The sequence below is a fragment of the Hemicordylus capensis genome, chromosome 4, assembly GCF_027244095.1.
Source record: "Hemicordylus capensis ecotype Gifberg chromosome 4, rHemCap1.1.pri, whole genome shotgun sequence".
Classification (NCBI taxonomy): domain Eukaryota; kingdom Metazoa; phylum Chordata; class Lepidosauria; order Squamata; family Cordylidae; genus Hemicordylus; species Hemicordylus capensis.
In genome coordinates, this window is record NC_069660.1 from 254,832,329 (window position 1) to 254,860,178 (window position 27,850).

At 40.9% G+C, this 27,850-nt stretch overlaps 1 protein-coding gene across 1 annotated transcript in view; it reads left to right on the top strand.

Moving 5' to 3' along the window:
* The first annotated feature begins 10,132 nt into the window (after window positions 1-10,132).
* Window positions 10,133-27,850, top strand: part of LOC128323221 (chloride channel protein C-like) — a 129,174-nt gene continuing 111,456 nt past the window's right edge. Inside the window, exons 1-6 of the mRNA XM_053245949.1 lie at window positions 10,133-10,383; window positions 12,054-12,183; window positions 17,862-17,942; window positions 18,940-19,115; window positions 20,580-20,672; window positions 27,383-27,626. Of these exons, the coding sequence (XP_053101924.1) occupies window positions 10,133-10,383; window positions 12,054-12,183; window positions 17,862-17,942; window positions 18,940-19,115; window positions 20,580-20,672; window positions 27,383-27,626 (975 nt within the window). The remainder of the gene's footprint in view (window positions 10,384-12,053; window positions 12,184-17,861; window positions 17,943-18,939; window positions 19,116-20,579; window positions 20,673-27,382; window positions 27,627-27,850) is intronic.

Genomic DNA, 27,850 nt, shown 5'->3' on the forward strand with positions numbered 1-27,850 from the left:
TGAAAATTGCCAACTATTGATTGGGACTAAATATATTTACATTAGTAAATAATTAGCTAACTTTCTCTTTGTTGCTCATATGCTGACCAATTAAAATTGGTCCAATAATAGATTCTGCTTTAATTATCTCATTCTAGAAAAGATAGCTACATTATTTTCTCCATCTATGGTATTGCTGTTCCAAGTTGTGACTATCTTTCTGATGGGTGTGCAAGATGGGAGGGCTTGCTCAATGCAGACAGAAGGAAAAGGCAAATATTGACTTTGTCCCACCTCAGCCTCTTGGAGTGCACTCTTTCTTTATGCCACTGAAGTGAATGACAGCCTTTCACATCCATAGCCCCAAATAAGCACTGTGTGTTCTCCAAAGCTTGGTGGACAGAAGGTAGAGCAGGATCATTTGGAGTAAATAAGCAAGGGTATAGGATCAGTTCAGTTAAACATCTACTGATATACTCCAAATCATCCCTACTCAGCAGCCCTACCTGGTCAGGGTAGGGATTGAACAAGGAGCTTTCTGCATGCAAAGTAAGTGCTCTGCCACTGAGTTACAGCCTCTCCTCACAATGTTGCTACAGGAAATAGCTATAGCAAGAAGAGAGCTGGTCTTGTGATAGCAAGCATGACTTGTCCCCTTAGCTAAGCAGGGTCTGCCCTGGTTGCATATGAATGGGAGACTAGAAGTGTGAGCACTGTAAGATATTCCCTTAAGGAGATGGAGCCACTCTGGGAAGAGCTTCTAGGTTCCAAGTTCCCTCCCTGGCATCTCCAAGATAGGGCTGAGACAGATTCCTGCCTGCAACCTTGGAGAAGCCGCTGCCAGTCTGTGAAGACAATACTGAGCTAGATAGACCAAAGGTTTGACTCAGTATATGGCAGCTTCCTATGTCCTCAGATTGATGACAGGACTAATTCCTGAAAACTCTCTTAAGCCAAGTCAACTCCTGCCTGTGGCTTCCAGCACCATCTGGCGGGCCACTGTGCGAAACAGGATGCTGGACTAGATGGGCCTTGGGCCTGATCCAGCAGGGCTGTTCTAAGTCACAACATTTTGGAACCTATTTTCCCATAGGAAACAATGTTATAAATGAGGATTTGGGTCCTGAATACCCTTCCACCCAAGAGGTGGATCTAAAGCAAATGTGTACAATGAACATGGGCTGCCAGTAGGGGGAACTCTGCCCAGATTTCCAACTTGAAAAATAATTTCCCCATAGGGATCAATGGGAAACCCAAAATATTAATGACTCTCAAATGATGAGAGAAAGCTCTGAAATTTCATATGGTGTTTCTACATGATGGTAGCATTAACTCTGTGGAAGTTCAAGGAGATCAGTCCACCTGTTGATATACTATGGGAAGAGCCCCTGGTGGTTCAGTGGTAAAACTGCTGCCCTGTAACCACAAGGTTACAAGTTCGATCCTGATCAGGGGCTCAAGGTTGACTCAGCCTTCCATCCTTCCAAGGTCGGTAAAATGAGTACCCAGAATGTTGGGGGCAATATGCTAAATCATTGTAAACCGCTTAGAGAGCTCTGGCTATAGAGCGGTATATAAATGTAAGTGCTATTGCTATAACTATGGGAAACTTATCAGTACAACATAAGGCCTGGGGGCCGCATCTGGCCCATGGGGGCTTTTTTTTTTGGTGGGCCCCCAGATAGGACTATCCTGCCTTGCAGCGCCATTCTATGCATGTTTACTCAGAAATACGTCCCACAGTGTATGCAGTGAGGTTTACTCCCAAGTAAGCATGCCAAGGATTGCAACCTCAAAGTAAAGATTTAGGGAGAGAAAAGATCTTTGCATTTGTTTGGGACTGCCTCCAATTCCAGGTGCCCTACTGACTGAAGGACAAGGCATATTTTCTGGCCACTGTGCTTGCTTAAAACTGTGAGTGCCTTGGTGAGGTGAAAAGATACACAAGTAACTAACAACTGCTTTAATTAGTAATTTAAAAAAAAAAAGTAACGTAATAGCTAATGTGCTGAAAATTGGCCTTGGCCCGTGCACACCAAGTCATGGTTAGTTCTGGCCCATGAGGGCATTTGAGTTGTGCACCCCTGGTCTACACAGACTGGCAGTGGCTTCTCCAAGGTTAGAGGCAGGAATCTCTCTCAGCCCTATCTTGGCGATGCCAGGGAGGGAATCCGGAACCTTCGACTCTTCCCAAGGTGGCTCCCTCCCCAAAGGAGAATATCTTACAGAGCTCACACATGTAGTCTCGCATTCATATGCAACTAGGGCAGACCCTGCTTAGCTAAAGGGACAAGTCATGTTTGCTATCACAAGACCTCACCCAGGCCCTTTCACCAGTCTGCGTCAACCCCCCACTGTGTTTCCTGCTGTTGTAAACGCTGATGGCATTAGTCACGGAAGTGCAGGCATGGAGATAAGTTGATGGTGGAGAATCAGAAGTTGTTCACCCTTGCTGCCCGTGCACTTTCCAGTCCTTGCTGGCTTTCTCTCACCTTTCTGTAGAGGGAAGGGAGGCAACTGAGTAGCTTGCCTCCATCTCCTCCTCTTCTTCCTGGGCACCAGTTACAGGGAAAAAAGGAGGGCAAGTAGGAAGCAGCATATTTATGTATTTATCTATCAAATTTGTACACCGCCCCAAACCTTCGTCTCTGGGTGGTTAACAGTAGCATAAAACAAGTTAAAACATATACAAAAACTTAAAACAATTTAACCATTTAAAATTCACCCACAAATTAAAACCTTAAAATTTTAAAGAACTGAAAAAGTTTGGGTGAAGAGCTGGGTTTCCAAATGCTTTTTAAAAACTGTCAGAGATGGGGAGGATCATATCTCAGTTGGGAGCACATTCTACAGTCTCGGGGCAGCAACCGAGAAAGCCCGTCCCCGTGTGGCTGCCAGCCGAGCTGGCTGGAGACGGATCTCTCCAGACAACCTCAGTGGGTGGTGGGGCTCATAATGAAGAAGACGTTCTCTTAGATCCCCAGGGCCTAAGCCATTTAGGGCTTTATAACTAGCACTTTGTATTTTGCCCACAAGCCTATTGGCAGCCATTGTAACACTATCAGCAGAGGAGTGATGTGGTCTTTCCGAGATGACCCAGAGACCAACTTGGCCACCGCATTCTATACCAGCTGATGCTTCTGGACTACGTACAAAGGCAGCCCCACATAGAGCGCATTGCAGAAGTCAAGTCTGGAAGTTACTAACATATGTACCACTGTTTTGAGGACTGGGGATGGGCCAGGCTCTTTCCCTCTTGCCCTCACAGTCTCAATGACAATATGAGCCTGAGCCACCTAAGCCAATGTGACCACTTAGCTGCCTTCTCCTCTAACCCACACACCAGCAAACACATGGAAGAGCCACCCTGGGAATGGGGCCCTAACTCAGCGGTAGAATATCGGCTTTGCATGCAGGAAGTGCCAGGTTCAATCCCTGGCATCTCCAGGTAGGGCTGGGAGACACTAGTCTCAGACCTGAAACCTCAGAGAGCTGCTGCCAGCCAGTGTAAAGACAGTACTGAGCTGATGGACCAATGGTTTGACTCAGTAAAAGTCAGATTCCTATGTTCCTCCCCTCCCCTAGTTGTCTGTATGGGACTTCTGGCCAATGGCATCACAGCGACTAAAGCTATTTATTCCAGAAAGTGTGTGCACGAGAGGCATAATTCTGTACATTCAGGTAATTATTCCTGCCCCTGCAAAGCTGTCTAAACTTTTAATCCCTTTCCTAACAGGGATTTCCTTACAATGACTGTAAGGAAAGGGATTAAACTGTTAGGAAAGGGGAGTAATGGCAGGAGAGAGGGCATGCCCTCAACTCCTGCTGTAGGCTTCCAGTGGCATCTGGTGGGCCACTGTGTGAAACAGGATGCTGGACTAGATGGGCCTTGGGCCTGATCCAGCAGGGCTGTTCTTATGCCTGTCATTTGGAGTAGGGATCGTGAACTGGTGGCCTGAGGCTTGCACGTAGTGTTTCTGTACTGTGCTGTATCAGGGAAGCCTTTTACTCTTCTTGCAGCAACAGCTTCTTCCCCAGGTCTGGGTGGCGAGCCTTTATCCACTCATTCTGAGTATTAGGCTCTAAAAGGAGAATGACCCTAGTCTTCTTGAGTACTACTATAATCTTTTATGGCAATTGTGAACAAATTGGCATTCATCACAGCAGGAGAGGCCCAAGACCTTTGGTTGCTTGAGGTAGAGTCAGTGTGAAGTGCTGCCACCCCACTTTCACCTGCCTTGTTGCCTGTCCCATTTAACAGCAGTGTAAAAAGCTCCTTCCAGATCTCCTCAGTGTGCAGGATTTGAAAAGGAGGAGGGGAACAGAGTGGAAGAGGAGGCATGGGGGAGAGGAGAATGGTGGTCCTTCTACCACTATCCTGTTTTCTCTTCCATACTTTGTCTTCCACTCTCCCCCTGCTAATCCTCTGCCTGAGGCAACAGCCTTAGTCTCATTAGAAGCAAGCTGAGATCTAAAGTATATGACCCCGAATTTAGGTTTTAGAATCTGGCTGTCCCTTATTTTCCCACAAGAGGTGTTCCTACCTTGTTGAAAATTGGATGTATCCCTGGTGGAAGCAATGGTTTCCATTATTAGGAAGGTGGATTGTGTTGAGAATAAACAAATGTTCCCTAAAGCTTTGTACTGAAAAAGTGAAAGTAGCTAGATGAAAGAGCTCATTGGTGAAGAACTTTAACCCCTTTGATGCTCATGTTGGTTTGGACAGAACGGAAGACTCAGTATGGAAGTAATTGATTGATTAAGTGCTGTCAAGTCGGTGTTGACTCCTAGCGACTACATAGATAGATTCTCTCCAGGATGATCTGTCTTCAACTTGGCCTTTAAGATATTGCAGTGGTGCATTCATTGTTGTCATGATTGAGTCCATCCACCTAAGGAGAGAAGCTGGTCTTGTGGTAGCAAGCATGACTTGTCCCCATAGCTAAGCAGGGTCTGCCCTGGTTGCATATGAATGGGAGACTTGATGTGTGAGCACTGCAAGATATTCCCCTCAGGGGATGAAGCTGCTCTGGGAAGAGCAGAAGGTTTCAAGTTCCCTCCCTGGCTTCTCCAAGATAGGACAAGATTTTTTTTTTTTTAGGACAAGATTTTTTTAATTGAACCAACAAACTACCAAAGCATACAGTACGTTGCCAAAGCACAATTATATACAAAGTGGTTGTTTGTACATGATATATCTACAAAGATTTACACACAAGAATTTGGAAACACACTCCAAGATAGGGCTGAGAGAGATTCCTGCCTGCAACCTTGGAGATGCCGCTGCCAGTCTGTGAAGACAATACTGAGCTAGATAGACCAATGGTCTGACTCAGTATATGGCAGTTTCCTATGTTCCTATGTTCCTACCTTGCTGCTGGTCATCCTCTTCCTTCAACTTTTCCCAGCATTATGGACTTCTCAAGGGAGCTGGATCTTTGCATAATGTGTCTGAAGTATGATAGTTTGAGCCTGGTCATTTGTGCCTTGAGTGAAAATTCTGGATTGATTTCTTCTATGATCCATTTGTTTGTTTTCCTGACTGTTCATGATATCGTCAAAAGTCTTCTCCAACACCAAAGTTCAAAAGCATCAGTGCTTTTTCTATCTTGCTTCTTCAAAATTGTTGTTGGCTGCCCAAATTTATACCCTGCCAAGTTTGGGCAGGGTATAAATTTAACAAAACAAACAAACAAATAAATGAGTAAATAAATAAATAAATTCCAGCTTTCGCATCCATAGAGTGTCACGGGAAAAACCATTGTCTGGACAATTCTAATCTTTGTAGGTGACATGTAGGACATGTCATGGCATCTAAATATTTTTCCAAGGCCTTCATTGCAACCCTACCAAGTGCTAGTCTGTGGTATATTTCTTGACTGCTGGATCCTTTACTGTTGACAGTCGATCTTAAAAAGCAGAAGCTATCCACCACTTCAATGTCTTCATTGTCAGTTCTGAGACTGGTTGCTGTACCCGTTGTCATTAGTTTAGTCTTCTTTACATGACTTTACTATGAAAGTCATACACTAGATTTTATTTTGAAGACAGAATGTGTAAGCCAGTACACAGGTCTAGAGGTGGTGCAACTTGTCTTTAAAAATATGTCTAGCTCAGTGCTTTCATCTTGGGCTACATTAATTGTGGTGACTATTAGGTTATCTCTGGCTATCCAGGTATGCAATGCACTACAGGAAAGCCAATTTGATGGACAATTTTTATTGTGAACACTGTAGGTATTTTGATGTCACTAAATAGTTATATTGTTGATATGTGCAATACATGCCATCACTGGAAATGAAAGAAATGTAAACTTTCAGGAACTTTCCCCCCACTGAATGTTATACCTAGCCAGGGTTAATTTGCCTGCAATTTATATGTATGAAAGTAAGATTTTCTGATAAACAAGCTCATTCTGTACTGAGAATAGAATTTTTTTTTGGTATTCTGTTTGATTGAATTGGCTCCTCGGCGTCTGTTCTACCTTATGTTGTCTGATTACAGATCTCTGTGGAAATCTACATACCTATAATAGGTTTTCAGAGCAGATTGCACTTTTGTTTTCAGACAACTGAGCAGTTTGGGGCATATTTAAAACAGAAGAAATAAAATCTGTACTACAGGTAGGAAGCTTCCTCCTTTAAAAAGAAGTCAGAGTTAAAGGATTGTATAGTTTACCCCTATCTTAACTCTTCACATTGGCAAAGTTATTGTTCTGTAATAAAGTGTGCCAAACCTGACTGTTACTTAAACATCATGCTTCGGACAACTGAAAAACATCAATTTTTAAATATTGATTTGGTAGCTTACATGTTCTAACTAGTAAGGAAAAAGAAAAGCTTACAAGAACCCTACTAGATCAGCCCAAAGGCCCATCTGGACCAGTATCATGTGTCCTGTTTATTTTTAATCTATGTTTAATGTATATATCCCACCTTCCTCCAAGAAACCAGAGTGTTGTATGTACATGGTTATGTTTATCCTCATAACAACCTTATGAGGTAGGTAGATAAGTCACTGGCCCAGAGTAACCCAGTGAGTTTCATGGCTGAATGAGGATTTGAATGTGGGTCTCCCTAGTCCTACTCCAACACTCTAACCACTACACCATCACATATAGGCCCAGCCCAAGACATTTGGCACTTGAACAATGTGCAAATGCTGTCCCTCATTCCCACCTTAAATAGCTTTGGTTCCATCTCCAGCCTCAGAGGCAAGATGTCTCTCAATACCAGTTGCAGGGGAGCAACAGCGGGAGAGAGGGCATGCCCTCAGTTCTTGCCTGTGGGCTTCTCAGAGACATCTGGTGGGCCACTGTGTGAAACAGGATGCTGAACTAGATAGGCCTTGGGCCTGATCCAGCAGGACTGTTCTTATGTTCTTAAAACCTAACTAGCTACTGATCAATAAGAGAACTTGTACTTTTATCCCATGATTACTAAGTCTCCTCAGGAGCCTTTGGTGCGGGATTTTGTTAAAAGCTTTTTGCAAGCCCAAGTATGTAAAGTCTGCTGGATCATATGTGCATGTATATTGGCCCTCTGAAATGATTTCAAAAGGTCATTGAGGCAGGAATTCCCTTTGCAGAAGCTGTGATGATTCTGAAGCTTTTATCATCTGAATAGATTCAAACTATCTAGAAACCCATACATTCTTTGGGAAACATCAGGGGGATTGCATCAGAGGAATTACCCCTTCCCTCTCCCCAAGTATTGTATGTCATGTAAAAAGAAGCAGTGATGCCTTGTGAAATCTTCAGGTTATATGCTATGATCACTGAGAGATCTGCAATATGAAATGCTGACATTTCGCCGACATCCAGACTTACTCAGTAGTACTAAGGAGTTACTCTAAAGGATTACTTAATTTCAGTAGGACTTCTGTTGAGTAATTTAGTCAGGATGGCAGGCACTGAAGTTAAAACAAATCTTCTTCATTCCTGCTCTTGGAAAACAAAAGTAATTCATTCTGCATGAGGTGTTGCAACATTCCCCACTGTCTTCCTGCTAAACAGGCAATAGAAAAAGTAGTGGAACTTGTCTTAGTTGAAGCTGTTGACTATCAGGTGCCATATGTAAACATACAGTATTGTTACTATCATTCCGTTTACAGTAAACATCTGTCATGTGGTGCAAGAGATATTTAATTCTTTTGCTCTCATTTGAGAACTTAACTTTTGCCACTCCATGCATACTTTTAGAAACCTATATTATGTTGTCCCTTAATTGCCTTTTTTCTAAACTTGGATGCCCCATGCCTTTCCTCACTGAGAGGTAAGGTAAAGTTAAAGTGTGGCGTCAAGTCAATTTCGACTCCTGGTGCCCACAGAGCCCTGTGGTTGTCTTTGGTAGAATACAGGAGGGGTTTACTATTGCCTTCTCCTGCACAGTATGAGATGATGCCTTTCCACATCTTCCTATTTCGCTGCTGCCTGATGTAGTAGCAGCAGGGATCCGAACCGGCAACCTTCTGCTTGTTAGTCAAGCATTTCTCTGCTGCACCACTTAAGGTGACTTTGCTGAGAGGTGCCCTCTGGTAATTTTGGTTGCCCCTTCCCTGCACCTTTTCTAGCTCTACAATAACCATTTTGAGATGGACTGGCTAGAACTATACACCCATATATCAAGGGTGGCCACACCATGAATTTATATAGGCATTGTGGTAATGACAATTTTGTTTTCAGCCCTTTTCCTATTAATCCCTAGCAAGGTTGTGTGGTTGGTGGCTCTGATCTCAAGATCTCTTTCCTGGTTTGATCATCAGAAATTAAAATTGTTTGATCAGAAATTAAACACAAATAATTGTTCTCAATCCCATGTTCTCAGTTGTGGCAACAGTTTTGCCACCACCCATATTTAGAAGTCACTTGGTGCAGTTTCTTCCAAGAATGGGTAATCACAGCAAAATGTATACCTTTAATTTAAACATCCCCCCCTCCTTACACACACTGGAAATTATCCCCATATAGGAACATAGCAAGTGTCAAGTAGCCCAAATCATAAACTCAGGAGGGGATTCAATTTTAAATTACTCTCTATCTCTTACTTTGAAATAACAGTGACTTACCTAATGGCACAGCGGGGAAATGACTTGATTAGCAAGCCAGAGGTTGCCTGTGCAAATCCCTGCTGGTATGTTTCTCAGACTATGTGAAATACCTATATCAGGCAGCAGCGATATAGGAAGATGCCGAAAGGCATCATCTCATACTATATGGGAGGAGGCAATGGTAAACCTCTCCTGTATTCTACCAAAGACAACCACAGGGTTCTGTGGTTGACAGGAGTCGACACCGACTTGACGGCACACTTTACTTTACTTTACTTTACTTTACTTTACTTTACTTTACCAAAGAAGGATGTTAGTTGCCCTGACATTTATGGGCAGGGCAGGTGGACTACATCTAACAATATCTCCCTCCTACTTTGAGCATTCAATAAATGCTATATATTATTCATGATATGTTTGTAGCTTCTTGTTGTGTGGTGTTTACATAACAGTATCTTTTTATATTAAGGAAATATGGTTTTTAATAAGGCTGATCCATTTGTAACCAATCCATACTAACTGGGAAGGAAGCATGTTTTAAACCAGTGGCTCCCTTATATTCAGCTTAGGGGGAGCAGCAATCCCTTCAAGCCACTAGCATAGTATCCTGTGGCTGTCCCTGGTGCCTCCCTCCCTTGTGTTCCAATCCTTTTTAAACTGGGAGCTCCATTGGGGTAGGGAAACTTTCCCTCATTTCTTTTGTTATGTCTGTGAATCTTTTTTTGCGGGGGGTGGTTTGAAAGCAGTATTCTGAATGAGAAGAATACGAATAACATAATAATAATTCTTGCTTGCTTTAAAATATGCCTAAGATTTTACATCTTGTTTTATTCAGGAAAGAAATAACACCCATTGCCTACCAAACCCTTCTGGTGAGAAAGTAATCTAAAAACAAGGTCCAGTTCTGACAGGCTGCAGGTGACACAAACATGCTGGATCTGTGTGCCACTGCAGCAGCCCAACCCAACCCACAACATAGTTCAGTCCTTGGTATACAGGTAGAACCTATTACTGGTGTGTATATCACCTACCCCACTCAGTCTGGAGCGAGGGTGAGAAATTTAGATTTGAGAGCTTTCAGGGGTGGTCTCCTGTGATTCTGCAAATGTCATCCCTCCTTTCTTGCAAGAGATGTTCAGGTGATGGCGAAGAGCAGATGCTGCTGGCAGAAGATAGGCCAGATTTGATTGAGTCTCTTGACTCCACATGCAACCACAGCAGTAACAACAGAATTTGCTTAGGAAGTGCTCATTGCCAAGAGAAGGAAAGAGAATGCCTGTCAGCCCACGAGAGCCTGGATTATTTGCCTTCACACAGCAAAGTTTACGAGAAATGGCTACAGGGACAAACCTACAGGTAACAGTTCTTCAAAACAAAGCAAAATAAATAAAATTAATATAATTGGTGCTGAATTGGTATTTACAAGTTGGTGGACTGTGGAAAATCACATGTGGCAGTATAAACAATGGGGAATTTCTCCCGAATGGTAGTGTTTGGGGCGGTACTTGTGTGCATTTAATATATTTTGTCTAAATGCAGAACTTTGCATGGTCTCTGTTGAATTTCATTTCAGAAGTTTCCGCCCAGTTTTCCATTCTATCAAGGAAATACGATTTCCTTTTTGAATTGTATTCATGTTTTCTGAGGAAAAGACAGAAGATATTGGTAGCTACTTCTTCCAGTTTTATGACATCTGAAAATTTGATGAGAATTTTCTCCTTCCATAGATCTTTTTGATAAAAATTTGGAGAGTACTGAGTCCAGGACAGCGTCCTGCGACACCTCACTCAGAAACCTTCGTCCAGCTTGATGAGCAGCCATTGATGAGCACTTTTTGAGCAGGGCTTTTCCAGCCAGTTGTGACTCCACCTGATGGCATTCTCAGCATTTGATCATTTTGCTAACCAAAATAATGTGGTGAACTTAGTAAAATACTAAGTATTTATTTATTGGTGAACTTAGTAAAATACTAATATTTCTCCATGAATGATATCTCTTTCACATGTGAAAAGTATCTCCTATTCATGCCTAGCTATATGTATGTAAATTAGATTACAATGGTTGAATTAAACAAAAGTCTTCTGATGCCATCTGTTGGAGACAGATAATTGTGCACGCAGATCTTTAGGGAACAATGTGCTTGTTGAGGAACTAATATATTCTGAAGGGAGAAAAAGGTAAGAACACAGATCTTTTAGGAGTATTTAATATGAAGTTGATAATATTATGCTTGGGCATCACACAGTTCTATTGCTGCTATTTGCATCTGAAATCTTTGTTATGGGAGAAAGTTTGCTGTGACGCTGACCAAAGTTGTGAACTACATGGGACTGAATTGCTAATGAAAACTGGGACTGAGTTTTGTTGCTATGGCTGCTGTGCTGCAGACTGTTTATGAAAAACTCAGCTAGATCTAGGCTTCAATTTTTAAAAAAATAAATAGCCCTGATAAACAATAGCAAATGAATCTTTAAATCTATGTTTATATTCTCACATCTTAGCAGTCAGGAATGAGAGACATCACACAGTAAAATATGTACATTAAACCAATTTGTTCTGGCTGGAATTTCTACTTGCAGAATTGAAGGTGTTGATCAGGGATTAATCACAGAGCAGACTAATCACAGAGGGGATTAGAGTAAGGGATGTTTCAACAGTATGCAGGGAATTCTATAGGCACCATATATCAATAGGAATGGGGGAATCAAGCTTTATTAGGGAGAGAGAACTAGGGAGATTAGTTGAATTAAATTCTCCATCCTTGACCAGTGAAAGTCTTGCTTCAAACCCTTTTGATTTCTGAGGTTAAAAATCATTAGCTAAGCAACATAATGGATAAAAACATGGTTTTGTTTCAACTGGAAGTTGAGATTCACAAAACAAGGCACTAGATTTCCCCCCTCAAAAGCTGGAGTTGGTGATCTCATGTCAATTTAGGTTTTTAGACCCTTTGCCAAAGGGCTTGTTATTGACATTCTGAGATTACTGCAGTTTATAAGCTTATTAAGTTGCTTCTTAATTTTCAGAATGGACTGGGATCGGTGGCTGTTGATGGGACTGATTGGAATAATAGTTGGAACTCTGGGTTTCCTGATCCATCAAATAATTGATTATCTCATCAACCTGAAATGGGAACTGGTGGAAAACTACATTCAGGTAAAATGGTCAAACAAACCACAATCTCTTCCTTCACATAACTTTGGTAATACAGTTCAATTAACATTTTCCCAGTCTGATGAGGGCATTATACTCTTTCTGTCCATGACCATGTGTATATAGGTCACACTTTCTCTTAATGAGGGGATGTGTGTTATCAAGTCTTCTACTAGCAACTGCCTATATATATAAAACCAAGAGTAAACTATACAATAGTACTGTAGATATTAACTACTGTTCCATGGTTTTTCCGAAGAGTTTCAGAGTTGTGTGGGCAGTGGTGGTACCTTTTAATACTCCATTTCTCAAGCCTAGCATTTTGGTTAGGAGTGGGGTGAGTGGAGTGTTCCACACCTACATCTTCTGCAAGCTACAATAAATCACTCTGGCCAGTTTGGATCAGCAAACGCAGGCCTGAACATTAACCTGAGATTTCACAGAGGGTTTTGCTAAGTACTTAAAAGATCTGTGCCCTGGGACCAGAGGGTCTGGCTCAGGCCCACAGCACCACTTATGTTTATTATTATACCTTTTTGTGCTCTGTAAAACAATTTAATGCTCTCTTTCAGTGTTTGAAGCCATTAATTACCAATAAATACTAATTACAGGCAGTATGGAGTACCAGGGCACTAAAGAATTGATCTGAGGCATATGCCCACATGGCTGAGTGTTGCTAATACATCTGGACAACAGCATCTGTAATGACTGGAAGGGCAGGGAGGTATTACTTTCTCACCCTTCCAACCAGCATTGGACCTTTACAGGTGAAACTCGGAAAATTAGAATATCGTGCAAAAGTCCATTAATTTCAGTAATGCAAATTAAAAGGTGAAACTGATATATGAGACAGACGCATTACATGCAAAGCGAGATAAGTCAAGCCTTAATTTGTTATAATTGTGATGATCATGGCGTACAGCTCATGAAAACCCCAAATCCACAATCCCAGAAAATTAGAATATTACATGGAACCAAGAAGACAAGGATTGTAGAATAGAACAATATCGGACCTCCGAAAAGTATACAGTGTACTATGCTTGATTGGCCAGCAAACTCGCCTGACCTGACCCCATAGAGAGTCTATGGGGCATTGCCAAGAGAAGGATGAGAGACATGAGACCAAACAATGCAGAAGAGCTGAAGGCCGCTAATGAAGCATCCTGGTCTTCCATAACACCTCATCAGTGCCACAGGCTGATAGCATCCATGCCACACCGCATTGAGGCAGTAATTGCTGCAAAAGGGGCCCAAACCAAGTACTGAATACATATGCATGCTTATACTTTTCAGAGGTCCAATATTGTTCTATTCTACAATCCTTGTCTTCTTGGTTCCATGTAATATTCTAATTTTCTGGGATTGTGGATTTGGGGTTTTCATGAGCTGTACGCCATGATCATCACAATGATAACAAATTAAGGCTTGACTTATCTTGCTTTGCATGTAATGCGTCTGTCTCATATATCAGTTTCACCTTTTAATTTGCATTACTGAAATTAATGGACTTTTGCACGATATTCTAATTTTCCGAGTTTCACCTGTATGTGTCCAATTTGTATGGATGGTTAGAGCAGATTTTGGCCTACTTTCCTTATTATTATGCTGTTTTTAATAGTGTCAGGATTTGGACAGAATCCTCACACTACAGGTTATATGCAAGGCAACTTCAGGGAAAAAGAAGAAAGGATTCCAGGAATCAGGTATTCAACTTTTTAAATTTGCAGAGGGGTAGACCCAAGTTACATGTATCCAGTCTTCGTGTGTGTGTGTGTGTGTGTGTGTGTGTGTGTGTGTGTGTTTGTTTTAGGCATACCACATCACATGTTTGCAATTTGCAGTCAAAGACCTGACATGAGCTTAAGGCAGGAAGTCTGTGAATATAACCTCAGCGCAGTGAATCCAACCTCAGAACTGTGAAATTTTTGAAAATGTGTGGGAATCGGTTTACTTGTGATGGGCACTGGAGACAACATGATGCCAGTTAATTAAAACACAAAAAAATCAAAAGGGGGAAAAAGGCTGAATGATGAATTTATAAAATATTTAGATGGAGGAGATCATTTATAGCATCCTATAATAGCAATTCTATAAGGTACTAACTTAGCAAATTTTTAAGCCAGTATTACACAGATTTTATGCTGTCTTTGCAATTATTTTGTAATGATTATATTTAAGGGGATTGATTTGTAGGTTTTGTTTTTGTTGTTGTGTACCACCCAGAGCTGTTTGGATAGGGCGGCATATAAATGTAATAAATAAATAAATAAATAAATATCAGTTGGGTATTAGATCCTAAAGAAGTAGTGATATTACCTTATTCAAGAAGAGTCCATCTTAATTAGAATGGTGATTGCACTTGAATTTTAATCATTATTCAACTTTATATGTACTAAATTGAGATTTTTATTAAGCTACATTTGACTGGCTATATTGTATGAAATTCTTGAAGAATTAGTGACTTTGGAAAACATTGTCAAGAAGTACTAAGAATGACTTTTGGTCTGAAAAACAATTAAAATAAAGTATTAATCCCTAGTATTAATCAGTAGGCTTGTTCACACAATCCTTAACAGGGCTGTGGGAATGCTCAGCCAGGACAGGAGAGCAATGCACTCTGATAAGTGGTCATGAGAACCCAAGAGGCAAGGTAGGAGGAGGGGCATGTGAAATTGTGGAGGCTGGGTAGGACATTTTTTGGTCCACCTTCTATAAAATGCAGGGAACAGAATGTGCGTTGGGTACAGCTGTCCTTCCAAGCTCCCACATGACCATGCTCCCCTCCTCCTCCTCCTCTCTTGCTGTTTGGGTTCTCACGACCACTGATCAGGAGCATGTACAGCTCTCCTTCCCTGGCTTGGCACCCCTTCAGCCCTGTTTAGGGTTGTGTGAATGAGCCAACTATATCTCTTAAATCTGTGAGATAGGAAAAGCTAGCTATTTTCAGCATGAATGCTATTCCCTATAAAATGGCTACTTAATGGAAATGAATGGTTTTCAAAATGCTAAAATAAAGAGCTTAAGTTCAGATGAATTTCCTGTTCTTCATAGGTTCTTGATGTGGATTGGTTGCTGAATGCCATTTTTATTTATTTAATTAATGTATATACCACCTGACTCCAAAGGCTCTAGCTTGCCATCAAAATACCCAAACAAAGCAACCCTGCCTCCCCCCCCCCGGCAACAAACAAAACAATCAGCGGAATATTATTTCTTGTTTACACAGTCAGACAGGTGTTATTGACTGGTTTGTTTTATCCAGATATCGAGTCCTTCCCAAGGACCTGGGATGGCTGAATTTTATTATCAATGTTGTTGCTGTTATTATTATAGATATCGTCACAGAATATAGGCTGTTCCCAGTAAAGCTGCTCTTTGTAATTGGCTGTTCGTGATTTCTATGGCCCCTATGGTGTTGAGGTGCTCTTCAAGGTCTTTTGGAATTGCACCCAGGGCGCCAATTACCACTGGGATTATTTTGGTCTTTTTCTGCCACAGCCTTTCAATTTCAATTTGTAGATCTTTGTATTTTGGCATTTTTTCTATTTCTTTTTCTACTATTCTGCTATCCCCTGGTATTGCTATGTCGATTATTTTGACTTGTTTTCCTTTCTTCTCGACTACAGTTATATCTGATGTGGCAGATGTTTGTCTGTTTGTAGTCGGAAGTCCCATAATATTTTGGCATCTTCATTTTCTACAACTTTTTCAATTGTATGGTCCCACCAATTTTTGGCTACAGGTAGCTTGTATTTTTTGCAGATGTTCCAGTGTATCATCCCGGCTACCTTGTCATGCCTTTGTTTGTAGTCAGTCTGTGTGATCTTTTTACAACAGCTGGTTAGGTGGTCCACTGTTTCATCTGCTTCTTTACAAAGGCGGCACTTGCTGTTTGTGGTGGATTTTTCGACTTTTGCTCTTATTGCATTTGTTCTTAGTGCCTGTTCTTGTGCAGCCAGTATTAAACCCTCTGTTTCTTTCTTCAAGTTGCCATTCTTAAGCCATTGCCAGGTCTTGGTGATATCCGATATTCCACTTATATTGTGGAAATATTGACCATGCAGTGGCTTGTTTTTCCATTTTTCTGTTCGGTTCCTGACTTGTTCTTTCTTGTAGGCTTGCTTTGTTTCATTGGTGTTGAATAGTTTCGTGTTATTGACCATTTGAAGTGCATCTTCACTGTCCTTGATATATTCTTCAAGGCCTCTTTTCTCCTCCTCTGCTGTTTGATGAACTTGCAGCATTCCTCTTCCACCTGAGCTGCGAAGGAGGTATAGCCTATCTGTTTCTTTCTTCTACCCTCTGTTTCTTTCTTCAAGTAACCATTCTTAAGCCATTGCCAGGTCTTGGTGATGTCTGATTTTCCAGTTAAATTGTGCAAATATTGACCATGCAGGGGCTTATTTTTCCATTATTATCATTATTATTATTATTATTATTATTATTATTATTAATTTGATTTCTATACCACCCTTCCAAAAATGGCTCAGGGTGGCTTACACAGAGAAATAACAAATAAATAAGATGGATCCCTGTCCCCAAAGGCCTCACAATCTAAAAAGAAACATCAGATCGACACCAGCAACAGTCACCGGAGGTACTGTGCTGGGGGCGGATAGGGCCAGTTACTCTCCCCCTGTGAAATAAAGAGAATCACCATGTTAAAAAGTGCCTCTTTGCCAAGTTAGCAGGAGACTAATATTTCTGACAAGCTTGCCACATTGATTTGGTGATATTCACCATGCTACCCTGCACTCCTCATTTTAAAAGGTTTTCAGTGGTTTAGTGAAAATTACCAGATTCGTATAATGAGTGGTTTCATGCCACATGGAGCAACTTTCACAGGCATTTCAAGTGGCCACCATACTACTGCTTGTTTCTGAAATCTGGTCCACATGTTACCTCTAATCATGTGGCGGAAGCAGGAAACAGTCTCTGCATCATGGCTCCTCCTCCTCCCTCTCCTCCGCCCCTCCCCCTCACAGGTCCACCAACACATCACTTTAAGTCTGTGGTTTGCAAGTGTGTGCTTACTTTTAAAATATTAAACAGCAGCTGGATTAGTCCTCTCATGGATTGGGGAAGAGAGACAGGGGCTTTAACTCTTCCACCACATCACAGGCCCAATGCTCCAGACATGTCCCCACAAGACTGCCAAGAGGAAAACAGCTCTCACTGGCACCAGTGAAAGTTTCCCTCCCTCCAGGCAAATAGCAGCTGCTGTGAGTTGGGTGGGACCCAAACCAGGACTGTTGCAAGGGGTAGGTTTAAGCCCCACCATGGTCCATGGGAGTCTAATCTGGCTGCTATTAAACATTAAATGAACAAGAACCTGCTTGAAGTGTGAGTGATGTGTACTTTTGACTCTAACTATGGACAGTCATTTCGTTCTCTTATTTAGTATGAAGTTACCACACCAGTGCAATGCACTCCTGGTAGTTGCTAATGGAAGTGCAGCAACTATTGATTTCAGGCAGAATATCAATGCGATCAACCACATGGCACATTATGGTGATGGTGCAGAGAAGCTATTGTGTGGAGAGCACTTCTACTTTCTTCCATGTGATACATGACCCTAAGTTGTGGGCAATATACCAAGTCAATATAACTGGTGTGACAAGTGAGTATATCAGTGTTTAATGCAACTTTTGGCAGTAATTATTTCTTTGTAAAATTGACAGAAAGGCAACTTTCACATGACCTGGATCTGCATACTTGGAATTGGACTGGCTATGATAATTGTATCATCAGGATTGGTTGTGGTAAGTTCTAATCTCCCGCTTCTTGCTTAGTTATTGACATCTCATGTTCTGAGAACCACCTTAATGAACTGCCTTAATTAACAATGCTACCTTACATAAGAACATCTCTACTGGATCAGGATCAAGGCCCATCTAGTGCAGCAGCCTCTTTCACACAGTGGCCTACTAGATGCCTTCGTGAAGCCCACAGGCAGGGGATGAGGGCACCCCCCCCTCTCTTGCTGTTGCTCCCCTGCAACTGGTATTTAGTGGCATTTTACCTCTGAGGCTAGAAGTGGCCTATAGCCACCAGACTAGTAGCCATTGATAGACCTGTCCTCCATGACTTTGTCTAAGCCCTTTTAAAGCCACCCAAACTAGTGGCCATTACCACATACTGTGGCATTGAATTCCATAAGTTAATTATGCACTGTGCGAAAAAGCACTTCCTGCTGTCGGTCCTAAATTTCCCAACCTTCATTTTCATGGGGTGACCCCTGGTTCTAGTGTTGTGAGTGAGGGAGAAAATTTTTTCTCTGTCCACTCTCTCTGCTCCATGCATAATTTTATACACCCTATCCTGTCTCCTAGTAGTTGCCTCTTTTCCAAATTAAAGAGCCCCAGATGCTGTAGCCTTGCCTCATAAGGAAGCTGCTTCAGGCCCCTGATCATTTTCGTTGCACTCTTAATGAAGGGAATTAGACATAATGCATATAAACTGCATATCACCCCATTCTTGTACGGCAGGCAGCACATTCTGAAAGCTGATAGTACAACCAATGTCTAGTTCAGGCCTCAGGCTATAGACACTGCCATTTACTGATAAAGCTATGGATTTCTAATAGAGAATTATCAAGAGGCCACAGTTATCAGAATTCTTTAGAACAGACCATGACAGTTAAACTGGTTTAATTGATACCCTTGACTGGAAATAGCAAAACATTTGATCAGAGCAATGTGAGCTTAGTCAGCAGTATGAATAAGTGGGTGCTACAGTAATGGCTTTTTCTTTTGACAGTTCTTTTGTCCAACGGGCGCACCAAGTGGGCTACCAGAAGTCATTGGATTCCTGAATGGTGCTTCTATTCAGCACATTTTTAATATCAGGACTTTTGGGGGAACATTTGGCTCTTGTGTTTTAGCTGTGGCGTCCGGACTCTTCTGTGGGCCAGAAGGTCCCATGATTCACTTGGGGTATGAAATAAATTAAGTTATAGAATTAAAAGACAAATAAATTTGTAGATTTCTCTACATGCCCATGTCCACAGCTATTGTTTATCCAAAGCAGATATAAGTGTTTATCCAAAGCAGATCTACCTAATATACTTAATCTACATTTGTACATCTACCCAAAAGGATACCATGAACTAGGAGACTGGATTATATTCCTGGGCTTTTGGAATAAGAAAATAGATCCATATACATACATACATACAATATCATATCCATATACATAAATTTGTAATATACCCATTAGAAAGAGATCTTAGTGGAGGTTAGATTTTTTTCCTTATTGATAGATAATTTCCTATTTGTTTCTGGAAACTGTCTTGACAAACCACCATGATATAAAGAGCGGCTGATAATATTCTGCAGTGTAATGCAGGCAGTTCTGAACTGCAATACTGCAGGATCCTAAGGAGCTGCCAGCCATTTTGCACAAAGTGCAAGAGTGCAAATACTTAAAGTAGTGCTCCCAGACTTTGGGTGCACTGTTTAGATTGGAAACCGTGTAGGTAGTGCTTCCAAAGTGAAGGTGATACCTTAAGTAGCTGTGTAAGACCACCAGTGTCTCCTTAGAAGCCCACAGCAATCAGAACTGCTTACGTTGTACTATGGAACATGTCAGCCAGCATGCTTTATTAAATCAGACCAATGTGATCCCTAAAAATTACTGGTAACATTAGCATAGTAGGTAGCAGAACTGGTGGGTCTCAGGCAAAATTCTTCCTCAGTCCTTATCTGAGGTTACTTTATCTGAAGGGTACAAGGGGATAATTTGGGGTTTTTGAGTTGAGCTTTGTTCTAGCTAGGCACCTACTGTATGTAAACATAACAACACAAACCCAAAGAATGGCAATTTCCCCCCTCTGACCATATCCTTGGAATCTCAGTGTTGGGAGGGAAGTAATTATAGATGGTTTCTTTATTGTGGTAGCTCTCTGCTCTTTAAGAAGTTTTAAAAGAGAGAATGATTGTCTGAAAAGGCAGATTACATCCTTTTCATTTCAGCATATTAGGATAAGCACTGACACACATTCCATCTAAATGGATGTGGTCTATATAACCTTTAGGAGCATTGTAATACTTGAGGCTGATTTCTGAGGTCTGTAAAGCAAATGTAAAACTGGCATTGGCTAAAATTTACATTTGATTTAAAACTGGCCCAGATTTAACAACTTTTTTGTGTGTGCACAGATAGCCTAAGAAAAGTTCAAAGGAGCCTTAAATATCAGGTGTGAAAATACAATGTACTTCTGTTGCACTATCAAGAAAAGTGACTAATCCAAAAATGAATCTATATAATTATGAATAATAATGAATAATTTAAAAAAATTGAATCTAAAGTCATTCAATAGCTTAATGGCATCTTTTAAAGTTTCTAAATATGTAAATGTGAATGTAACATTAATGTTTAGTATTCCTCCCCACCTCCAGTGCAATAATAGGATATGGACTGAGCCAGTTCAAGTCAGAGATCCTTGGAATTCATCTTCCCTCCTTCACCAGATTTTGGAATTCAGCTGACAAGTAAGGAAACTTATCAGATATATTTCTCAAAGTAGTTTCTGAGAGATGTTTAAAGACAGCTGCAATCATCTATGAAACATATAAAAATGAGGATTAAAATATAATTAATAACCAACCATGAGATCTTGCATGTAGACAGAACAGCTATGCTGCTAAAGAACTGTATCTGTATTCCAACAACAGGAGTTTCCCCCAGCCTTACTTGGTGATAAAACAGATCAAACCTGGGACTTTCTGGAGGCTAAGCTACAGTCCTTCTGCTCGGTTCTGCTATGAAGCATGCAGGAGACAGAATTTCCAATTCAAAAAGATCATAGTATTTTAAATTGATGCTGCTCACATAATATCATTTCACATATGATTGTGTGGAATTATTTTCTGTGAGCAGCATCAATTTAAAATACCACGACCCTTGTGAATTGGAAGTTCTGTCTTCTGCATGCTTTATAAAAATATGAGGGAGCTGATAATCAGGTACTATGCATGCTTCTCTCCCTCTACTCTCTCACCCCTCCCCCTCCCCCTCCCCCTCCCCCCCTATAACTCAGATGTGTCAAATTAGCAGATCTTGCAATGTGAGCATGAATTTACAAATACTTTCTCTTTTATTTGTGAAAAGCTCAGTGTTTTAAATCCATGGAGTCCCCTGAAAGGTCTTATTTTAAGCTGGATCTATTATACCAGTATCATAGTTTATGTCAAGTTTCCATATGGAAGGGGTTGAAGGATCAAGTTCTATAGCTTTAAGACACTGGGTTATGAAAGTATGTAAATAAACATATGCCTTTGACTATACCGTTTGTTGTATGTCCAAACAAAAAACTATTACAAGTTATCTGTGGCCCAAGGATAATCAGTCAGCCCAAACAAGCTTGATACATTTTTGCCTTTTAACTTGCCTCAGCAATTAGTGAAATTAAATTAGGGATGTGTTTGTTAAGCTGTTGCTTATGGAAGAAATTTGCTCCAAGATCAATTGCACAGATTTTAGAAGTACAGATTTGTATGTTCACAGAAGTTCCCATGGCAACTTGAATTCACCTGGAGTTTTCCCAGAGTGGGGGCTGGTTACTGCAGTAAAAAGTGGTATAATTTAGGACGAGTTAGGACGAAATTATATAAAGCGTATACGCGTAAAGAAGCAGAAATTGGAGCAAATCTGGGCTGTTCACATTGCTGATTGTTATTGTGGTTGATCATGGTTCCTTACGGGTTTTCGAGGTCAGAACCCAAACTCAGTTTTGACTTGGCTTGTTCAGATGGCAGGCGTCTCCCTTTCTATCCCGCCCATTTCTGGCCAGGGATGAAGAGAAGGCAGGTCTCCCTAACTTCTGCTTCTTATTGGTGCATCCACCTGTGCCCAGGTAGGCAAGCAGTAAGTGTGTGTGCATGCGTAGTTTCCGATAATTTTTCCAATTTTTTAAAATTGTATTTTCAGTGGCCTCTGGCTAGAGTGCTCTTGTGCTATCTCACAGGATTCCTGAGTTACTACCCTGTAGCTTTAAATCAAGGCTCTGTTTCAGGATGTCACAAGTGGCTGTTGCAACTCAGACAAAAACCGAATTGGGGCTCTGATTGGGAGAGAGTAGTACTAGATTTCACAAGGTTTTCCCTGCTGGCAGTGCATGAGAGCACTAGGGAAAAATGAAAAAATAATATATTATATTGAACTGAAGTTGACTGCAGGGTACTAGAAACAAGTCTACCCACTGAGGGATTGAGAGGTGTGGCAAGCGACGCAGATGCTCCCCAGAGTCATTCTTTGGCAGGTAGTCACACCTCCATCTCTCACTTTATCCACGGGGTCTCTCCATACAGCACAGTGAAAATGTTGGAGTATCCTGCACTGCTGTTTCCAACGCTCTCCAAAAATGCAACTTAAAAAAACATGCTTATATTACATATTAAGAGCCAATCATCATGAACTGCCGTGAAAAAAGCTGTAGGCTGTATGAATGGCATCTTCCTGTTACTGTACTGAAGTCGTTGTAAACCCCTCCCTCATATGAACTTCCCCCTACCCTATACATAGTGAAGCAAGAGTAAATTGCCATTTGGAAAAACCTCCAGGTTCAGGTTATACCCAGTACACTGGCCTTTGAGCTTTTATCTACTAGTTCTTGGGTTGATTCAGCATCACAAGAGTTGCTAGTTCTGGCCAAACCAGAAATAATTTGTTAGCTGTAGCCTATTGGAATATGTGGGTTGGCACGATGCAGAGTCACTGTATATATGCATTGAAGATTCAGTGTATATAGATCTACAAAGCAGATAGCCTGCTTTCTTACATCTTCTGTTCACGTTTGGTTTGGGCCTCTGACATTCCTGGTTGCAGTTCAAGCGTAACATTCCTGCTATTGCCTGTTCACAGTTATGGTCTCTGACAGGGCAGCAGTTTCTATACCCCATCCTGAGCATTTACTTGTTGGTGCAGCAAATCTTTGAACTGGTCCATCAAGCATGCTTACACTTTTGCACACCCATAGAGCACAGGAACATATCAATTAAAATCTGAGGCTAAAGTTTAATGTTAATTTACTCATGTTGTTAGGTCACAAACATTAAAAATGGTAGAAGATGTGAGCAAAAGCACTCTGCGTGCAAATGGCACATAACAACAACAACAACAATAATAATAATAATACCGGATCAGTCGTCGCCCGTGTCAACAAGGACCACTCCAGGAGCTGGAGTCCCTGGACATCTGGTGGCAAGTGGGCAACAGGACTCAGGATCTTTAGTTGAGCAACCAGGGCTGAAGACAGCAAAGTTACTGGAAGAAACGTCGCTTAACCGAAAAAAATATACGAAAAATGCCAACAAGGAAATAATGATCTGCTATTACAAGTCTAGTCCAACTAGAAGAGGTTATTTAAAAAGAATGTACCAGATTTGGAAAGAGAAGCATCCAGATACAGAAATAACAGAACAAAGGCTAGCAGACCAGAGAAGATTCATAAAAAGAAATAAAGTATTCACAGGAGTTGAGCTGGAAGAACTGCAAAGAGCAACACAGGCTAAAGATATGGAAGAAGAATTACCACCAACTGAAGCAGTTGCTCAGGCGCAGGTGGAGGAGGTGTTGGAAATAGAGGATACCACTGTTGCTGAACTGTTTCAAAATCAAAACCAGGCAACCTCCCCTTTGCCTTCACCTCAAAAACCCAAATGCCGTTTAACAGAAAAGCAACAAGAACTAAAGCAAAAAATAACTGAGCACATGAACCAAACAACCACCAGGTTTCGACTTCCCGCTCTAAAAACAATTGCCAAAAAACAACTTGCTCAGGTATTAAAAGATGTCAATGCTGCACTTGCAGAAATAACAACGAATAATTTGCAAGAAACAAACCAACTAATGTACAGTGCAGCAACAATAACAACACAAGAGCTCGGATATAAGATCAATGGACCTGTAAAAAAAGAAAGTAGTACATCACCTAAATGGAAGTATAGATTAGAAAATAAAATCTCCAGGCTTAGATCAGATGCTAGTAAATTGAAAGATATGAAAGACAAGAAGCTGAAGAATGAAAACACCAAACAGTATCTGATCCAAAAATACCACTAGATTCAAGGAAAATTAGAGAAGTCCTGGAAATAATAAAGCAGCAAATAACAGCAGTGTCAAAGAAGATTAGCAGATATGAAGCCAGAACTACACAGCACAGGCAGAATCTCCAATTCCAGTCGAATCAGAGACGTTTCTACCAAAGCATAGAAGGAGAAACTGCAAGAAACATAGAAACACCAAATAAAGAAGAAACAGTGCAATTCTGGGGGAAATTATGGGAAAATCCAATAGATTATAATAAAAAAGCAGGTTGGGTGAAAGAGGTCGAAAAATGTAATCAACAAATGCAAGATCTAATAATAACACCAGAATTAATAAGTGAAAGAGCAAAGGAAATTAAAAATTGGACTGCTCCAGGTGACGATGAACTGCATGGCTTTTGGCTTAAACACCTAGCATGCCTTCATAAACAACTATCAAAACAGTTCAATCACATTTTGCAAGGAGGTGATATTGAACAATGGCTAACAACTGGAAAAACTCATCTCACCATGAAAGACCCAGCAAAGTTCCAAGTAATTATAGACCGATCACCTGCCTGCCAACCATGTTCAAATTATTAACTGGAATAATAGCAGATGAAGTGATGCAACACTTATTAACTAACAAACAGCTTCCAGTTGAATAGAAAGGAAATTGCCTGAACACCAGAGGCACAAAAGACCAGCTGCTGATTGACAAAATGATTTTAGAAAATTGCAAGAGAAGAAAAACCAATCTAAGTGTTGCATGGATTGACTACAAGAAAGCCTTCGATTCATTGCCTCACACATGGATACTAAAATGTTTAGAAACAACTGGTGTCAGCAAAAACATTCAGATATTTATAAAAAAAGCAATGAGCATGTGGAGTACACAGTTAAGAATCAATGGCGAGACACTTGGACAGGTTAGCATTAGAAGAGGCATTTTCCAAGGGGACTCACTATCCCCTCTGTTGTTTGTAATTGCCATGACCCCACTTTCACAAATACTAAACAAAACAGGCCTCGGATACCAAACATCTAAAACATCAAGTAAAACCAACCATCTGCTGTACATGGATGATCTGAAGTTGTATGGAAAGTCCCAGTCAGAAATCGAATCACTGCTAAACACTGTCCGTATATTCAGTAGCGATATAGCAATGGAGTTTGGACTAGACAAGTGTGCTGCATTAATAATGAACAGAGGGAAAATAAGAAAAACAGAAGGAATAGAACTGCCCAATGGAAGCAAGATCTAGAACCTGGAAGAGAAAGAACCTTACAAATACTTGGGCATTCTCCAGGCTGATAACATTGCACACACCGAAGTTTAAAGAAAAATGGGAAGTGAATACATCAGGAGAGTTAGAACAATCCTCACGTCCAAACTCAATGGCGGGAACATCATACAAGCTATAAACACCTGGGCTATACCTGTTATCAGATACACTGCAGGAATAATAGACTGGACCCAGGCACAGCTAGAGATGCTAGATCGTAAGACCAGGAAAATCATGACCATCAATCATGCTCTGCACCCGCGCAGGGATGTAGATAGGCTATATCTCCCTCACAGCTCAGTTGGAAGAGGAATGCTGCAAGTCCATCAAACAGTAGAGGAGGAGAAAAGAGGCCTTGAAGAATATATCAAGGACAGTGAAGAAGATGCACTTCAAATGGTCAATAATGAGAAACTATTCAACACCAATGAAACAAAGCAGGCCTACAAGAAAGAACAAGTCAAGAACCGAGCAGGAAAATGGAAAAACAAGCCACTGCATGGTCAATATTTGCACAATATAAGTGGAAAATCAGACATCGCCAAGACCTGGCAATGGCTTAAGAATGGCAACTTGAAGAAAGAAACAGAAGGTTTAATACTGGCTGCACAAGAACAGGCACTACTAACAAATGCAATAAGAGCAAAAGTCGAAAAATCCACCACAAACAGCAAGTGCCGCCTTTGTAAAGAAGCAGATGAAACCGTGGACCACCTAATCAGCTGTTGTAAAAAGATCGCACAGACTGACTACAAACAAAGGCATGACAAAGTAGCAGGGATGATACACTGGAACATCCGCAAAAAATACAAGCTACCTGTAGCCAAACATTGGTGGGACCATAAAATTGAAAAAGTTTAAGAAAATGAAGATGTAAAAATATTATGGGACTTCCGACTACAAACAGACAAACATCTGCCACACAATACACCAGATATAACTGTAGTTGAGAAGAAAGAAAAACAAGTCAAAATAATCGACATAGCAATACCAGGGGATAGCAGAATAGAAGGAAAAGAAATAGAAAAAATGCCAAAATACAAAGATCTACAAATTGAAATTGAAAGGCTGTGGCAGAAAAAGACCAAAATCATCCCAGTGGTAATTGGCGCCCTGGGTGCAGTTCCAAAAGACCTTGAAGAGCACCTCAACACCATAGGGGCCACAGAAATCACCATCAGCCAATTACAAAAAGCAGCTTTACTGGGAACAGCCTATATTCTGCGACGATATCTATAATAACAGCAACAACACTGATAATAAAATCCAGCCATCCCAGGTCCTTGAGAAGGACTCGATGTCTGGATAAAACAAACCAGTCAATAACACCTGTCTGAATGTGAAAAATAATAATAATAATGTCAGATAATCAGTCTTATACACAGAATTTTCATGGCTCTTGTGTTACAAAGGCTTGTGCTTTTCACCACTTTTATCCACATCCTTTCTTGAATATTACTTTTCCCTGATCACATTTCAAATGTTAGAGGAGGAAAAAATAATGTTGGGGCTTGTCAAAATGTGCAATTCCCAGCAGTGCCAGTCTTATCATAAAGCAGCTTCCCTAGGTAGTTTTACTTTGCTATATTTTGCCAGTCAGTTGACCAGATGCAAATAAAAACAAATCAAACTAACTCAGGTAGCAGGTTTTAGAGGGGATACCTCCATTTGCCATCTTTGTGTGTCACTATGATACTAGTTTCAGAAATTTCTGAGGCTGACACTTCTTCCTGGTTCACGAAATAGCAATTATTTATCTCTGCTGTTTTGTGATCTAAGGATGAAGCTTGCTTATCAAAAGCCTAATAAACACAATGGGATTGTGAAGCTGTGCTGTACCTCAATGGATTTGTTGTCATTGTTCTTAGTGTTTTCCCCCTCTTGTTACAGGAGGAATTTTGTTACAGCGGGTGCAGGAGCCGGGATTGCCTCTGTATTCCATGCTCCAGTGGGTGGACTTCTATTTACATTAGAGGAAGTAGCCTCTTTCTGGGATATCAAATTGGCCTGGCAAACCTTCTTCTGCTGTTTGATGGCTGCTTTTACCACAGATTTACTCTCCTCTTCTCTCAGTGGATTTGTCTACAGGGGTCAATTTGGATTTTTCAAAGCTGAGAAGAGGATTTTATTTTGGGTATGTACTAAGTTGATATACATCACAGTACTGTATGGCAACAGCCTGATTTCTCTACTCTGTTGATAAACTCTATAGAAAAGCTCTATACAAACAAACAAAGATATCCAAAGCAGCAGCAATATGTATGTTGCTCAAGTGACATCAGTACCTGACTATCTTTCTGAATAAGATTTCAAAACCCTTCTAATGGGGTTGTATTTTAGTTGAAGTCCCCTGGGAGG